The following is a 19349-nucleotide window of genomic DNA, read 5'->3' as shown; positions in this document are numbered from 1 at the left end:
AGAGAAATCTTTACAAGTTCCAACAAATACAGTTGCTAAAAAATCGCTTAAATCAGGAATTACAGCATATCAAAATTATTTCTTGACCTTGTTACCTCGCATGGACATTGATAGGGATGTGAAAAGTTAATAGCGTCTCATTTCAGCTTATTAAAAAAACCATTTAGAAATTTTTCAACGGTTGCATAGTCAAATTTTAAAAGTATTGGTTTCTCCATCAATTTTCACTTTGAAGTAAAAATTGGCAATAGGACAAAGGTTTTCTAATGTCTTTGATAGTTTATATTAGTGGATAAAATCTTCTAATATGGCTTCAAAGTAGGTAAGTTTTGTTATTTTTCTATCTTTAGCCTCGCTTATCATGGCAACGGTTACTCCTAGCAACCAATTTCAGTATCATTTTGCGTTTTACACCTATGTGTGTCCATTTACGAAATATAAAGAATATTGGTGACTATGTTTGCCCAGACCCTTATGTAAATCTCCGATTCTTACATAGAATTGATGTATGAAAGAATGGATAACTTAAATGAAAACACTTTGTGTCTTACAGTGAAGATTAAAAATGCCTTTGCTCCTAAATGCAAGAGATTTTTATCAGCTATAAAAAAATGTCACTCAAAGCACAATTACTATAATGCACGTTTTATTTCGGTATCTTGGTTTTTGTTGAGCTTTGTCTAGAAAAAAATTGTTGAAATGTAGTACATATACATGTATACACATAAATTTTTAGGTTGTTTTTATTGGTCATTTTAAACATTGTAAAAATTATTGAATTTAGGACCAGATACATTAAGTTAAAAAAAATCATAAAGAGAGATGGATTAAGTAAAGTGTTCCAGTGAATTAACTTAATATACACAGGCGAAAAACTTGTAGGCCTACTATGTGATAGTTAGAAAGCAAATTTAAATAATCAAAGTACTGAAGAACTGACGGGAGTTGATCATGTCGATGTTTATTTATTTTAAAATCAATGATATGTTATTTTGCATGACAAGTACATGTAGTTTCTAATTTGAACTAGATGCTGTCATTAGACAGTAATACCCGCACCATGTGTTTGCCCCTAAATAACACTGTTTTGTACCAGTTTAATTAAAAATGAAGGCTACATGCAAACTCCGGTAATACATTTAAAAATTATAATTTTCATAACTGAAGGATGAGATCCCTTCCCATATGATAATACACATCGTGACATGAGCAGCACTTTATGTGCAATTTGGGGTAGAACTGTTTGCAGTGAATTTTCAGTTAATCAATAATCTTAACATTTTATGTCATAGGAAGTATAATGGTCTATATAATTATTACAAACAAAATTAAAAATTAAATTATGCTCCCTCCCCGTGGCGGTTGCCGGTTTTAGATTTGCTTCTGTGTGCCTACAATAACATCATCGTGTGCACAGATTTAGAGAAGGGATGGGAGTGAGGGGTCCAGACCCCCCCCCCCCCCATGAAAATTCGTAAATTACCAAAAATACACCTTGGACCCCAATGCTCTTACAGACATGTAAACGCTCTAACCCATTGCGCTTCAATGTTAGGTAACATTATTTGGGGGGTAAATATTTAATCAATATTCAACATACTTTATTGTTTATCTCAATAGGAAGTATACATGTACATCACAATATGCAGGTGTCCTGTACCACCTTAAAGCTGTTATTTACCTAATAAAATAGTGCAAGTGGATTTGAAGAATAGTTCATAAAAATACATGCATGTTACAAATGACTGATCTTTGTCTGAAGTTACGTACACAACACGGGTTTGCATGTCTCATTAGCGGGTACTAGTTTTACCCAGCTCTTCGATTAGATGGGTTCACGTGTATACATACATGGGTGTTGCTAAAATGCGGAACGGAAAACGGAACGGATGGAAAGCGGAAAATCATATCTAATGTTATTTACCTCATAGATTTGTTAAGTATGCTAAAACGATATACTTTATGTACCTTTTTAATTTTTTTTGAAAGATTAGCAATATTAGATTATTTATTCAAGAATATTTATTTCCTCAAAATTAACAGTACATGCATTGACCACTATATTCTGTCCCAAAATATCCTCGATTCACTTTTTGCTGTATATTTATATATACCTCAGTGTTCAAGCGATTCTCTTTTAGAAGCATTAAACATTCTCATTATTCTTTCTTTAAAACGTCCTCTCTAGCTTATCAGCTGGTATAAATACACGGCTAAAAATAAAGAAGTCTACGGGGTTTTGCATTTTAACAGACCCGGATGATAGTGTTGAAAAATTGTGCAAGGTCTTCTGAGTGACTTCCAAATGGAGAAAAGATGTCAACATTTTCCATTATAAATCGTCCAAATGTGCTGCATGAATATTTTGGAATCGACAGACAATAGTCCCAATATATAATCGGAAAATCAAACCAGGCAACGTCTAGAGCTCTCTATTCGGATCATATGTATATAGCTGCTGGAATAAACAACTGCATGCTTTGTAATGCAAACGTAAACAAAACTGCATTGCTAAAAATACTAGTTTCACAAATTACTAGTTTCACAAATTACCGGGTATTTTAATGTTTACTGTATTTTAATTTTTTAATGTCGTCAGTCCTACAGTTTTTTTCTTCCATCTCAATGATACTGTATCGTCTGTATGATAAAAGATCGTCTAGAACACCGAAAATTCAATTTTGATTTAAGTATATACATGTACATCATATTTGAAAATAATATAAAAATACTCAAAACACGCATAAAACGCTTTCACTAACTGCGTACGTTACGCTAATATGCCAGCAATACCATATAATAGAAATAAGTAAAAAGTTATAGCTAATTTGCTCGTTTAATCATGTTAATGTTTCACAATTCGTATACATTTGATTTTTCCGTTTCGTACTCAACTAAAGCCTAATGAATACAATGCTATAATTGATAGACATTCATATGAATATTAATAAGATAGCAACATGTTGATAATCATTCATTAGATATAAATAAAAGATACAAAGTAAATCGTTTCTGGCCAGTCTATACCCTTTTTAAGCGATAAACGTGATATTTTCCATTCCGTTCCGTTTTCCGTTCCGCGTTTTAGCAACACCCATACATACATGTCTGTGTTTTCCGTATGCAGAAAAGGATTACGGTAGTTAAGATCAGCTAAAGGAATTCATTATTGTGTTTTAATTGGATTATCATTATGATGTTGACCAATTTAGGTAAGCATAATACATGTAGTAGCAGTGCAGTAGCACAATATAATAAGATGCCAGCATGGGATTCCTGCCAGCATACATATATACACATGTATATAAGTTCTACTTTCACTTTCTAAATGTAATCTCCCTTTGACAGCATACTGTATCATCATCTTTTAATATTTAAATAAGCTTATCATCATTACCTATCCTATCGCATTTGTAAAGTTTCTGTCATTTTAGTTGCAAAAGTTATTTTTTTCATTTGTCAGACTGCATGCACTGTTGAGTTGACCCCATATTGACCCTGTATAAACAATTTCTTATTAAATTTGTGTATTACATATGTAAGTAAGTGTAGACACATATATTTTTTATATGAGTAATAATAGGAAGGAAGGAGTATTTCTTTCTTAATGTATTATAATGCATCAAATACAATGTAGGTCATGACCTTATGGGACTGTTCTGACCCCACGAAACAGGAAAATACAAAATATCTTCTAAAGTCATTATGATGCATCAACTGGTGTAAAATACATTAATGACCCCCAGGTGTTGTCTTTAAACCCCCCCCCATCCCCCCCGCCTTTATGAAATAGGAAATGATATGATACACTGTATATTTTGTTAACTTCTGAGATCTGAGATCCTCATCCCTAAACCGTTTAATTTATTTTTGCTCTTTGTGTCATTGCGCGTAAAATTGTATTGTAAGATTATGCCCCCTTGGAGACACCCTGACATTTTAGAACTAGAAATAATAATGTATTTTATCTTATTCATATGTTATACAGTAGTGTTTGATCCATGTGGGTAATTCCTAGCCTAATGATGTCACTGCTTTGTTTAGGAGACTTTACAATTGCCCCAAATAGGTGAATACACATGGCTGTGATGCATATAACATTTTGTTTATAAATCTTAAAAATTGAATTAAGCAATTTCCAAAATGTTAATGTGAATCACGAGAGAAAAGCAATCAAGAAATGATTTAAAATTTGCTACAGTACACATGTAAGAATGTATTAAGAAGACTGAATCTTTATAAGCAGGTTAGATGGGGAGGGGGATGAATGTAGAGTATAAACATTTATAATTTGAATCATTTATTGTTATTAATTAATTTTAACTTGTCAATGAATACTACTTATTGATCCCAAGGTAGAAATATGACCTCTGATCGTATCTCAATAGATCATTTGTCAATTATGCAAGGTGCAATGTAATTTTTTTTAAGAATAACATTTTTTACCAGTTTATAAAAGTTTTTAGACACCCAAATTATATTTTGATTTTAACAGATTATTCGACAAGGAAGGGGGGGGGGGGGAGAGAACAGTTTATATTTGAGTTTGTTTGGGAGTGGGGGTTCCAAGTCATATATTTGACAATTTTTTTAATGTAATTTGAAATAAGACTAAGCCATACTACAGTCATGAACATAAATAGTATAGAACAAAACACAAACTAATACATGTACATGTATATATACATAGGAAGTATTACAAAACAGATGATTGATCTATATCTGGGTTCTTAAATTGAATCATATATCATGTACATATTATATTATTGTTTCTTTGTTCAAGGCATTTAAGATGGTATGTAGGTCATGATCCCAAGTGCTCTTCCTGAAATTATCAAATATCATAAAAACCATTGAGATCCCCACCTTAATCCAAAGATATTATTCCTCCTTAGGTCATGCAGGCGCATCAGATCATTATGGCATGTAAGTCATGACCCTAAGGGGTCATCCTGACCCCCTTAGAATCAGAAATTGTCAATTATCTTTAAATTATTGATGTTTGATGATCCTGTCTCTATTTAATCTTTATTAATTATTAAGTCTCCTGAATGAAGTTTGGAGACTTATTGTTTTTGTACGGTTCTTAATACATGTATATACTCTTCATCTTCTTTTTCTTCTTTCCCGCTCTGAACTTGTTTCTCAGAGATGGCTGAACATAATTGTACAAAACTCTAGGATATGATAGGCCTGCAAATCTAGTTGTGCACCCTGGTTTGATTTTTCTCATTTTGGGTTAGACAACCACTTTTCGGGGGGGGGGGGGGGGGGGGGGGGGGGGGGGGGGGGGTGTCAAAAGGGTGTGGGGTCTAACATTGAACCTTGTAGGAAGAATCATAGACTCTATTGTAAATGGTAACTTGAAAACGGACAAAGATAATAATATAGGGTTTTCATAATCATATATTGGCTGTTACTGGCAATATATAGGGTTTATGAGATCTGACCCCTGGGGTCATCCCCACCCCCCAGGAATTTGAAATTACCATATATCTCCGAAACTGTTATAATCATGACCCCTAAACCATATATATTCATGTTTCTGATGTCAAGGGGCATCAAATGTTATGTAGGTCATGGGCCCTGTGGGTGGTCCTGACGCCCTCAAACAGCAAGTCCCTTAATATCTTCAAAACAGTTGAGATCCCCACCCTTAAACCATATATATTCTTGTTCCTTGTGTCAAGGGGCATCAAACGGTATGTAGGTCATGGGCCCCGGGGGTGGTCATGACCCCCCTTGAACAGGAAGTGCACGAATATCTCGAAAACGGTTGAGATCCCCACCCCTTAACCATATATATTCTTGATTCTTAAAGGGCATCAAAAGGTATGTACCGGTAAGTAATGGGCCTCAGGGTTAAATTTAATTTTTCAAAACTGTAATGCACATCTATGGAACAGTTCCTTTCATATCCCAAGATATGATGTGTCTATCCATTAAATCATAAAAGGAGTTCTAGGATCTATGTTTTTTTTTAAGTGATAAACGTCAATTTTCTGCTACATTTTGACTCCCTGGATGAAATTTAAATTTTGAAAACCTTACTGCACATCTATAGAACAGTCCTTATCATATCCCAAGATATGATTGTCTATCCATTAAATCATTAGAGGAGCTCTTGGATCAATGTTTGTTTTTTTAGTGATAAACGTCAGTTTTCTGCTACTTTTTGACTCCCAGGATGAAATTTAAATTTTTAAAACCTTATTGCACATCTATAAGACAGCCCCTATTATATCCCAAGAGATGACGTAGCTACTCCAAAAGTTGTAAGAGGAGTTCTGGGAACCATATTTTTTTTGCCAAAAAACGTCATTTTTTGTTGCCCACTGATCCCCTTACTTAAAAAAAAAATTCTGGAACCTGATCATGCCTCAATATGACACCCCCAATCATATTCTAGAAGATCATTTGGCTACTGCTTAAAAAAAATGACGTTTTTTAAACCAGTTTTTTTGTAAAAAAACGTCATTTTTTAGCCATTAAATGACCCCCAGGACAAAATTGAAAATTCCGAAACCTTATTGCGCATCTATAGGATACCCTAAAACATATTCCAAAAGATGATTTGTCTTCTTTTGAAAATGTAGGAGGAGTTCGAGGAAGAAGGTTTTTTGTGAAAAAACGTCATTTTTTACTAATTATTTGACCCCCAGGACTAACAGAGAATTTTTGAAACCTTTTTACAAAACAACATGATACCCCAAATCAAACTCCAAGAGTTCAGTTTGCTGGTTTATAAGATGTAAGAGCAGTTTGAGAAAGTAAAACGTGACAGACGGACGGACGGACGGACGGACGGACGGAACAGGGTAACAACAATATACCCGAACTTTCTTTAGAAAGTGCGGGTATAATTACGCACATTTTTATGATATGAATTTTTGGACTTTTTCGACAAGAATGTCGAGAAACCCCCATATGAATCATGTTAAATAATATTTAAAGATAAAAATAATTCAATCAAACTATGTATCAGTAATAGAAATATTTCTCGAAAATTGTATGGATCCAAGCAATATTGAACTCTAGTCTCGTTCAACCAAACGCTCGGCTGACACCGTAAATCTCCGACAAGGATTTACGGAGACAACCGAGCGTCGAGTTGAACGAGACTAGTATATTGAACTTTGGCGTAGGGATACATACGACTACAAAAAATATTTAAATTGTTCGTACCATTTAAAATCTTACTATTTTCAAGGTATTTATAAATAAGTTTTCTTGAAAAAACAATGCTTTAGCATACATTACATCGAATTTATCAATTATTTTAAAGAATTAAGTCTTGTCAGCAGCAATGATTTGTGCTGAGGTCCAAACACTGTTTCACTTTCGGTTTGTCTGAGTAACTGCATAGAAGAGTTGATTAAAATCAACTCCCAAAAAAGGTAGATGGTCACTTTATTAACTCCAACCAACAAACCAACCAGCCCTAACCCTCCAATCCCCAACCCCCTACCTATTATAAAAGCACAAATGATAATTAATTAAAAGTGCATTCAAATAATCCAATGCAGAGTCATGATCATTAAAACATTTTGTAAAATAAAGTGCAGATAAATAAGTCAAAACAAGTCATTTTTGCAATGCATTAAAACAAATGCCCCTAGATGGGCATAAGAAACTTTCTTAGTGGAAAAATGGATGTTTGGAATTTCCACTTCAGACGTTATAAACAGTTTATGTTTTATCTCCCCATGCAGAGGAGGTAATATGACCTTAAATACCATAAATTACAACATCTAATAAAGCCTTTCGTTATTGTTTACAAAGCCAGCAAAACACTGTTACATAATCCACGTTTAATTTCGCTGAAAAAATGGTGATTTTCAGAGAGGAAAAGGAATGAAATATTTGACAAGATAGGACAAAATGAAGCCAGTCTTTCTTTTGAAGATATACATTATTTTGTGGAACGATAATGAAATCAGAAAGAGCTTTTTTAATACAGGTTTTTCTTTCCAAAAATTTATCTCAAAGAACTTCGTTTTTTTTAACAATTTGACTTATCTCAACGAGGAAAGAAACAGGAACATAATATTATTCAAAAACAGTCTTTTGCCTCTTGACAAATTGCTATAGAAACGGCGGATGAACATGGTCTTTAGACTCTGACTTGCTAGGAAAGAGAGCGTTTAATTTTTATTCTAGATAATTTGAATTTTAATTGTTTTTAAAAACTATTTCCAACTCAAATTCAAACTCTGAAAATTTTAAGAACATGGAGAGTCAGACGCTTTACAGCATGAGATGGACTTGACAGAATTTTCCTATATCAAATAATTCCTCTCGTCATTGTTTTTTGTTTCTTTTCTATATACATGTAAGGCAACTGTATCTACCTTTGCTTGATCTTTATCCTTATGAACTGCAATAACATTTACTGATTTGTTGACTTTGACATTTGCCTTGAAGCCTGTTAAACGAAGAGAAGGGGTGGTTAAATACGCTGACGAAAAGTTGATGCATGAATTGAATGCATTATCCCTTTGAATAATATTTTGAACAATTCTCTGTGTTATGAATATTTGATTTGATTTGGTTCTTAGCCATTGTACAGATGAGTCCGTCTCAGAGGAGAGATAAGCAACAACCTTGCTTGAAAAATTTATGTTGGACAAGGCGAATACATTTGATGAAACGTGAGTCATAATAATCAACTCACTATGATTACATACAAATCATGTAATTTGTCCTGGTTAACTTGGATTGTAAATTTGCGTGTTCATTGCAGGAACCCTATAGACCCCTTCACGATAACTGCGGTACTGCTCTCTTGCAGGGCAAAATGATATACTTTGCCGAAATTTCAGTAGTTAGATAATTAAATGACGTAAATGAAACAATTGACGTTACGTCGTATTTCACCAAACCATGTCATTTTGCCCTGCAAAAGAGCAGTACCGCAGTTACCGTGAAGGGGTTAATTAGTCATGAAGGCAATACTTATGGGCGGCGGAAAGTAAAAACATACTAACATACGAAACAGATCAGCTTAAAACAAAAACCAACAGCCTCTATTGCAAAATCAACAGACACCGATGCAAAAACACACAATCACCTATGCAAAACCAAATATTGCATGCAGTGGATGAATAAAAATTAATATCACCAAGAGTCTTTAAAATACATCACGTAAACATCACCTAAACGGCTTTCTCTCAACGTTAAATAACTCACGTACCGTTCACTAAATTCCATTATTTTTAGTCTCTATTATTAGTCAATTTCTGCCTTATCTCCTTTGACAGAGTAGGTAAAAATAAAGTTTGTCCCATTTATCACCTCTATAGATACCTCCCAAAGAATATTGAAATTTTCATTTTAAGTTCGGTTAGCTTACTAGGTTTGGTAATTTCCGAAAAAAAGAAGTGATATCTGATATTGTTTGAACAATTTATGTAGAGACTGCCGTGGGGAGGCATTGTAATGAAATGTTTAACAATAATAAATCAAGAGGAGTTTTTTTTTCTCTTTTAATAAAACCAACTTAATATTGACATTATGTAGAGCATAATTTAGCTGCAATCATGCAGCCCTCTCCGATTTCTTTTTATCTGCCAAAAAAAGAAAATCGACGTACAGAGGGCTACATTACTGCAGCTAAGTATTGTAATGCATCTTACTTGCAATGTTAAAATATATTCAAGTTTACTAACAATTAAATGCATAAAACTCAATTTAATGTTTGTGTTTTGTATGGATTTTGTATCATAAAATTGGAATTTAAAAAAAATGTACACAGTTTTTAATTATATTCCAGACTTTGCACATGAATAATGATACCTATATGTTTTAACAGATTTTAAACATCAAATATCCACATAAGATATTGTTATTTTAAAAATTATTTTATTCAGTAAACTGTTTGTTTAAATAAACATGCAATATCCTACATTTCTCCTGTCCCGTAAAAAATGTACATCTTACAAGTCTAGAAGGCAATAAACACAATTTCATAAAAATGAGGGTTTTGACGTTTCAAAAAATTCAAAATCCACCGTTTTTCTGAAACAATTGATATGTACGTATTTATACCTCCATATATAAATCAACAACGATACTAATACATGTAAATACAAAAATATTTTATAACCCAAGTTCATAATTCCAAGACTGAAAGGATTACTTTACTTTGCAAAGTGCCATTTCGGGCATATCTAAAAATAATTGTCAGGTGTCCGATAAATTTATTAATAAATTTTGAACGCAAAGTCACAAAACGCTATGCATGTATACATTTTATCAACATATATAGTTTTCATGATTTTAAAGAAGATTTAAACTTTTAACTGGTGACTATAATTTAAGGTGCGCATTAGCAATTTACATAGAAACCAAATCAATATCCCTTTTCCGAGAACAATTTCTCTGAGTTGAGTTCAGATGAATCACCGAAACCGAAACATTTAATATGCAATGCACTTTAAGGTAATTTTAAGTGTCTTGGGGGGATGTCTGATGAACTTTCTTTTAAGAAGTGGTCATAATACGGTCATAAAAACTATCTATTTCAAGAAATATACAACTATTTGCATACTTTCATTAATGGGGCAATTACAAATCGCCAATTTTTTTAATGGAAGTTGATAAATAAAGTGATACATGTAAATATATAGTTATGTAAACTTTTCAAATCTCATTTTCTACGTATCGTGCAACAGTACCGTTTATAAGCTACATGCAAATTCCTCTGCATATTCGTTGTTCTACAAAAGCATGGGTGGGGGTGAACTATTGCACCGTCCCATTAGCGTTAATGCAATGATTTTTAACCAATAATATAGGAACACGGTCAATTACAAGTGGTTTGTTCCCGTTTTGCATACATTTGAAAATTAGGTATCGAAAAAATGTGTGCGAAACGGGAATTTGACCAGGTGAGATAATTGCTATAGTCTTTATCACAGTTCCTGTGAGGGTAACCGACAATAAAATAAATAAAACATACCTACTCGCCATTGATATTTACATTTATTTTATGTTACAATATAACTTGCATAAAAGCACATTTCCATAATAATTGATATCCATGTTCTTGAATTTAATTTCAAACATCGATTTGGCCATGAACAATTTCATTAATTTCTTTAAACAAAACAGATTATTGTATAATGTTGTATATGAAGTGCTTTTGTTTACCTTACTGCCTTCAGGAAGTACATGTACATGCTACAAGTTTGAAGAGAAAATATCATATGTTAATATTTAATTATTACTTTTGCGAATATGTGAATAGGGAAAATGCTGGCTAAAGATTTTTCATTTATGCTGGGGCTTGAATAATCGAAGAAAATAGACAAAACTGTGTGACGATGCGATGATAAATCGGCATATTTATGTGCTTTAAAGACTGTAAAGATATTTTCACAAACCTATCAAATGTAAAACTAAATAAATTCATGCATTTTCTTCAGTTTGAGTATCGAATCAATATTAAAATTATTATCTTTGTCGGATTTTTTTTGTGCTTCATGTATTTAGCTACTGATTTGAAAAACCAGAAAGTGACTCGCAATAAAAGCGGCGATGTCGATCATAAGAATTAACTAGACAAGGTCGCTACTTCAATGAGAGAAATATTTTGTGATAAAAATCTGTTTCCTTTCTATTGATACCAAACAGCCAATTATAAACATGCGTTTTAGATATTTTGCAACTTAGTTGTAAAACGAGACGCGGAATATCCCATATGATTAATTGTGCATATTAGTTTTCCCCATTATCATATAATGATCCATTGAAGCAGCTTCCAATTGCCTTAGCAATTTTTCCTCAATTCATTTAGTTTTATATTAAAGGCAAATGGACAAAAATGTAAAAGTCAAATCATTTACTCATTATTTTTCTTATCAGTGAGCGGAAATTTAAGACTAAAATATCATTATCTATTTTCTTCCTGTTAAAATCTTTGACTGAAAGCAGACTATAATTGCTATCACATCACAAATCACACCTATTGTCCTAAACCCAATTATCAAATGTGTGCAAAATGGGAACACACCTTACAAGTATTTGCCATTTACGTAATTCGGTCGGGCGACATTCAAAGATAGACGGTCCCAGTCATTCTCAAATTAGTTCAACAACTTTTTAACTATCCGACGGGTTAGTTTATTAATATTAAAAAAATCTTCTTGCAAAATCTATCTTTACATGTATTTCCTGTCTTACTGAATAAGCCAACTTTGTAACACGCGTGCCAGCTAGAGTCTATTAAATCATATGCATACTAGTCTGTCGATCATTTATACCCGGTAACTAATTGATGATACTGAGGATTTTGTTTTGTTTTGGTTTTTTTTTTTTCATTCAATAGTATGCCTTCTATACATAGCAATGAGTGCAATTCTTGCTTAAAAAGTCAGACAAAACAATTCATCACACAAACTTGACTGTTACTGTACAGGCAGGACCTATGTTTACAATGTTCTCAACTTTTTCATTTAAAATATCTTAATCATTTAAAACTGATGCAAATTGTTCACTATGGACTGTTGTTGATTGTTAATTTTTTTTCAAATTAACAAAAGATTATAAAAATTATGGTTTGTCCTAAAATGGCCCCCATGAATGAACAACATGTACGTCATTTTACTGTAATCCTTTTTTTCTTTCTACATGTATACATTTGAGAATTAATATTAATAATAGTGAAAAAATATGACATATTTTTTAGCAAGTGGGTGTACATAAAACAAAACAAATATTATCAAAATTGTTTGGTTTTTTTTTTTTTTAATTTATCACTTGTAGTGTTTTTAGGTCACCTGAGTCACTCGTTTGCTATTTGTCATCCATAATAATTTTAACTCCATTTTGAAAACAATACATAATGGTAGATTGTCACTTGGCAATATGTTCTATTTTAAGAAATCTAACTTAACATTATTATGTGTATTGAATACTTGTAGAAAAAACAATTGGTTTGCATTATAAATGAAACTGAATTGTATTAAAGATTGACTATAAAATGCTTGCATGTCTCTTATTACCAAAAGTTTACAATTCAGTTTGGTCCCTGGAGCTTATATTTATAGATAATCCGAATTTCTTCCGACTTTTGCACCCCTCCATCTCAGATTTTCACTAAGTAATGTTTTTCAAACATCAAAAGTCGGGTTTAGATTTCAATATGAAGCTTAATATGCAAACATAAGACTCTGACATCTAACTACAGGGCTATGGTACTCAGGTGACCGTCAAGGCCTGTGGGTCTCTTGCTTTAATAATTATTAAAACATGTTTAAGTTCAGCAATTATTGTTTTGACAATGTAGCAACTCCTCGGGGCCTTTCCGGCATGACTCGGAAAACACCTTGAGAGAGGCGTTATTCCAATATCTGCCGGAAAGGCTTGATGAGTTGTGATGGAGAATATGTGGATGTCGTCGAACAAACTTAGCACGATTTGTCATGTTTAATCTGGTTCTCTAAGGTAAGAGGAGAACCAGTTAATTTTTCTCAAAATGTAAACAGATCCTCCGCTGATAATTTTCTGGTGCAAAAATTGATAACTAAGGTAACGTTACCCTAGTTTAGAACATTTCAAATTCTGAAGTCTTATGTATAAAGATGTTTATATCACGGTGAATATTGTAATTTTTCACCTTACAAACTGTCAACAGAAATTGGGCAAATTCGGTCAGCCACAATGAAGTACTTGCGAGAGTCTACTTAATAGATGAATAGACCTCTAAGCTAATATTGTTGCAATTTTTCTTTGTAGGTCTTGCAGGCACCATGTAGTAGTACCATTCTCCCTTGCCCTCAGATTGGACAATCCTAAACTTAGGAAATAGGAATTTGCAAATGAATAGATATGGCCGCAGATGATATAACACAAACTGGACAAAGCATTCTAAATGTATTTGGCTTAAAAAGTACTCTAAATGATTTTGGAGGTAAGAATGAAATGATCAGCCGTTAGGCAATAATTCTTTGAATATTGGTTCCCAAATTTGCCCTTGGTTCCTCTTGCAAAAAATAACGCCAAAATGAAATCTTTAACCCAGGTACGTAACTCCCATGTGAAATGTAACCCCCCCCCCCAACACAAATAAGGGTGCTTTCCATTTAACCGGCATTGTGGGATTTTCCAGTGTTGCCTATATTGCTGATTGCTGGAATGCGCATCGCCGGCGGGCGATTGTGGCAACGCAATATACCGTTGCCGATTAGGAAACAATATGGCGTCAAGGTTATCACATTCTACAAAACCATGAATTCTCAAAGTACTATTTGTCCTACTACATTGAAATACATTAAAACTGCAAATAGCCAAGGTTTCTGGATCAAATTTCAAGATCAGTATCACTTTTAAGCTGCAATCTTCCTCGCTTGAGCATTTTGACGTTGCCGAACGTTCCATTTACGTCACAGTTGCTTGATGACGTCACTGGCGAGGCAACAATAATGGAAAGCGCCCTAATTTTCATCTACAAATGGGATAATTTTTAAATGAAAAATATCAATAACAAACTGTCAACCATCTCAAAAATCCATAAAACGAAATAAATCTATTGAATTATATGCCTAACATTTAGTTTCGTTTGTGCAACATGAGGTTGCAGGTTAAGAGTTAAAATCCAAGGATATTTAAAAACAGATTCTTGTTTCAATTAACAAATAATATTCACTTTTTCCTGATCCTTTTACAGAGATTTTCTACAATATTTTTCTGTGGACTCTGTTTTCCTGTGTGTTAGTGCACTTCATAGCTGCAGCTATCGCCTTTTGTCGGCTTCGACAACACAAGATAGGTCGATGGATGCCTGTTGTGATCATAGTGATGGGTTTCCTCTCACCACTGACCGGAGGAGCCCTCTCCAGTAAGTATTTTCATGATAGAAATCTTATTGATATTCTTTTACACAATTTTTTTCTGATATGAAAATATTCAGTATAAGCAACATTGCACCAGTACCCATACTACTTTTAATGTAATTAGTATTAGTAAGTTGGAAACTTGAATTTTGTTAACAAATCTTACATGAGCCCAAATAATGAGATGCTACCTCTAAGTCATTATGAAGACTACAGTTCTGATTATTACTAAGCTAATGCTTATGGTAACAACATTGAAAGTATGATATTTTCCTTATGATCTTGACACAACTGAACATACACAGTGAAAAATTTTATCTAATTCTAACTGTACTTTGCCTCATTAAGGTGCTGCCATAGCAGGATTTTACAGAGGATCTGACTTTCCCCTGGAGCCAGAATTTGCAATGTGCTGGGGAGTGGGACAAACTGTTGTACTGGTGGTTGTTTCATTCAGCAGGATATTGCCCTCCATATAGACTAGAGATTGTGTTGAAGGGTGAAACAAACAATGAATATTCCATTAACCATGATACTTGTATTGCCCTCCATATAGACTTGTGGATTGTGTTGGAAGGCAGAATAGACAATGAATATTCCTTAAACAAGAATACATGTATTTCCCTCCATATAAACTGTTGGATTGCGTTTAAGGGAGAAAAAAACAATGAGTATTCTATGAACCAGAGTATTGCCTTCGATATAAACAAAGACATTATTAATAAGGACAAGAAAAACAATCAAAGGTTTATTTCATACCAGAATATTGCCCTCCAATTAACTTGATGGATTGTGTTTGAGGGCTGTATTCCATAAAACAAAGTATTGACCAACATATATAGATTGGTGGATTATCTTTGAGGGTGCATGATTCAAACAATTGATATTTCTGGCTTACATGTAATATACTTATTGTGTTAGAGGGAGTGAGAATCATGATTTTAAACCAGATGTTATTTAGTAGGTCATGTTGGAGACTACTTCAATAGTGGTAAAATTGCCCTTCATATAAATTACAGTTTAGAACTGTGCTGAACACAGCTGGGAAATGAGAAAACTAATGTGTTTTTTCATGAATATTTTATTTAAGACAATGGCATACAATATGAAATTGACATTGTTGTTACTTAGGTAGATTAATCTATTATAAAAAAAAATTCTAATTAAAACATTGAGTGTGGGAGCTAGTGAAACAAGACAGCAGAAAATGATACTATTTAGTCTTACTCTTATTAAGATTATCTTCCCTGTTACTCAGCTTGCTGTATATAAAGAATGCGTTATTTTTGTGGTTTGTAAAATGGTATATGTGCAATATTACATGATCTCTGTGCATGTGGATTAAAACTGACACGCTTCTTTTGTGTTGTACAATTTAATAGCGATTTCTTTGGAAACCTCGGAATTAAATCTGAAATGCAATACTATTATAGTGCGTATATGTGACACCACGACATTCAATATGCAGTGTCTGCAGCTCTACAGGAAAATTCTTGTTAACTGTCGGGAATTTTCCATTTCCAGTTGGCAGTAGTTCAATTCAGAATGTAAGCCCCAACTTAGGGTTTCAAATTTGAATTGATGAATTTTAAACATGGATGGTACTCAAATCTCTATCAACGTCACGTGTGTTAATTTTCTAAAACGACTTTCATTATGGTTTTTTTCTGCTCTCAAGTCTTTGTGTTTGAATTTTGATAATGCTAAACATAGAAACCCAGTAAAATTACCGATTAGACCAGAATATCATACGTACGTTGGTATCGGGATCAAATTGCCGCACCCCCAGTGCAGTATCGAAGTATCGCTGATAGAATAACGATGGGGATTTTAAAACAAAATTGAAAACATATTTAGATTGCTTTTTGATGTAAAAGGATATCATTTAACAATAATCGGGTAAAGTAAAGAATTTCTCAATAACTTAAAAACAAGACATAAGTCATAAAAGCATTTCTAAAGGAAAGGGATTTTTTTTCTTTTGTTCCCCTTCATTTGAAACTGCCTCCATTTGATATCTCTCGATCAATTATCTTTTAATTCATTAACACACAATACTTAATCCTAATATGTTTTGGAATTATTTTCTTTATCGTTGTCTTAGTTGTATTTCTAAATTTAAAAAAAAAATAACTCATGTTCTTTTTGTAAATTTCCTAAACTTTTCTGAAAGCAGATACTCTGATCCTTTAAACACAACAGATACAGATATTTGACCCCCCCCCCATATAGTTTTGTCCAAAGTCAAGGATTTCTAAGAAAAGGACCACAATGGAAAAGGTAAAAGGCTATATATATTTCATACATGTATATATAATATACACTCGCTTTTTCACAAATAGATGTGCGGTGCAGTTTGAAATGATATCAGAATACATGTATTACTTACATAGATTGTCTAGTGTGGTTATATACGTAATCTCGTACTTGTTAAAATATGTAACTTTGTACAATTTTCTTCATGCGTATACTTTTATTCGGGTATTTCGGTTAACTTTTTTGTTTATCTAAAGACATGTAAGTAACAAGTTTATAATTTGTTGTTAACAGAAGGAATTTATAAACAATATTTTTTTTTGGGGGGGGGGGGTGATTCATGCGGGATATGGAAGTAGCGACACGATTTCTACCTTTATAACCCACATCAACAAAGAAAGTATTTTATTGTTTATATTACATTTTTCTATTAAAAAATTACATGTATAATGAATTGATCGCCAAAAGTAAATAGAGTTAACTAAATTACTGGTACATTGGTACTTTAGATAAAAGAAACAGCCAAATCGTTTTCTATGAGCTATGCTTTCCGTGGTTATTCTTAGCAGGAATAGCTAGATACCAAAGGCTGAAAGGCACGGTGTGTTCCCGTTTTGCACACATTTGATAATTGGGTATAGAAAAATAGGTGTGATTTGTGATGTGATAGCAATTATAGTCTGCTTTCAGTCAAAGATTTTACCTGGATTTTTACCTGTGTTTTATGAGCACCTAAACGATAAAACAAGAAGAAAATAGATAATGATATATTAGTCTTAAATTTCCGCTCATTGATAAGAAAAATAATGAGTAAATGATTTGACTTTTACATTTTTGTAAAACTAAATGAATTGAGGAAAAATTGCTAAGCCAATTGGAAGCTGCAATGGATGATTATATGATAATGGGGAAAACTAATATGTACAATCATATGGGGTATTCCGTGTCTCGTTTTACAACTAAGTTGCATAATATCTAAAACGCATGTTTATAATTCAATTTGGCTGTTTGGTATCAATAGAAAGGAAACAGATTTTTATCACAAAATATTTCTCTCTTTGAAATAGTGACCTTGTCTAGTTTATTCTTATGATCGACATCGCCGCTTTTATTGCGAGTCACTTTCTGGTTTTTCAAATCAGTAGATAAATACATGAAGCACAAAAAAAATCCGACAAAGATAATAATTTTAATATTGATTCGATACTCAAACTGAAGAAAATGCATGAATTTATTTAGTTCTACATTTGATAGGTTTGTGAAAATATCTTTACAGTCTTTGAAGCATATAAATATGCCGATTTATCATCGCATCGTCACACAGTTTGTCTATTTTCTTCGATTATTCAAGCCCCAGCATAAATGAAAAATATTTAGCAGCATTTTCCCTAGTCACACATCCTCCATTTATATCAGCAAATGTAATAATTAAATATTAACATATGATATTTTCTCTTCAAACTTGTAGCATGTTTATGTACTTCCTGAAGGCAGTAAGTTAAACAAAAGCACTTCATATACAACATTATACAATAATCTGTTTTGTTTAAAGAAATTAATGAAATTGTTCATGGCCAAATTGATGTTTGAAATTAAATTCAAGAACATGGATATCAATTATTATGTAAATGAGCTTTTATGCAAGTTATATTGTAACATAAAATAAATGGCGAGTAGGTATGTTTTATTTATTTTATTGTCTGTTACCCTCACAGGAACTGTGATAAAGACTTTTAATAGCAATTAAGCAATTATCTCACCTGGTCAAATTCCCGTTTCACACACATTTTTTCGACACCTAATTTTCAAATGTGTGCAAAACGGGAACAAACCGAAGGCACGTGCCATTGGATGGGGGGAGGATGCAGTTTTCTCACAGCAAACATTTTCCTTAAATTTACACATATAGAAAATTGAATTATCATGGAGTTGACCCCCCCCCCCCTCCAATTTCTTGGGCGCATGTAAATTAACAGTGAAATTGACACACACACCCCCCCTCCCCCCGGAGATTTTGACGAATTGCGATTTTGAATATAAATGTGAAGTTTATTTTTGAGAAAGAAACATTTTACCGTAAAGGCATTTTATTCCTACCCCAAAGCTTTGCACTAAATAGTGCCGTTTTCATTGACGATGCTCAATTGCACAACCAAAAATAAAAACAGTTCTAATACTATAGTTACTATTTCCCGAGCAATACATTCAATTATCGCCTTTTCTTCCTTAATTGATCAATCAGCTTTAATGCATTGTAAT

The 19349-nt window shown here is 33.0% G+C and overlaps 1 protein-coding gene across 2 annotated transcripts in view; it reads left to right on the top strand.

Moving 5' to 3' along the window:
* LOC128190166 (transmembrane protein 170B-like) overlaps nt 1–16192 on the top strand; it is a 30837-nt gene extending 14645 nt beyond the window's left edge. The window contains exons 1-4 of one of the 2 annotated variants that reach the window (XM_052862094.1): nt 13383–13530; nt 13738–13912; nt 14669–14839; nt 15183–16192. In XM_052862094.1, coding sequence (XP_052718054.1) covers nt 13831–13912; nt 14669–14839; nt 15183–15313 — 384 coding nt within the window. In that variant the 5' untranslated portion in view covers nt 13383–13530; nt 13738–13830 and the 3' untranslated portion in view covers nt 15314–16192. Of the gene's footprint in view, nt 1–13382; nt 13531–13737; nt 13913–14668; nt 14840–15182 lie in introns of those variants that run through there. The other variant, XM_052862096.1, reaches the window with a different exon arrangement.
* Nucleotides 16193–19349: the final 3157 nt, after the last annotated feature.

Source organism: Crassostrea angulata, chromosome 6 (assembly GCF_025612915.1).
Source record: "Crassostrea angulata isolate pt1a10 chromosome 6, ASM2561291v2, whole genome shotgun sequence".
In the NCBI taxonomy this organism is placed as follows: Eukaryota; Metazoa; Mollusca; class Bivalvia; order Ostreida; family Ostreidae; genus Magallana; species Magallana angulata.
The sequence above is the reverse complement of the archived record's forward strand: the minus strand, read 5'-3'. Positions and strand labels throughout refer to the sequence as shown.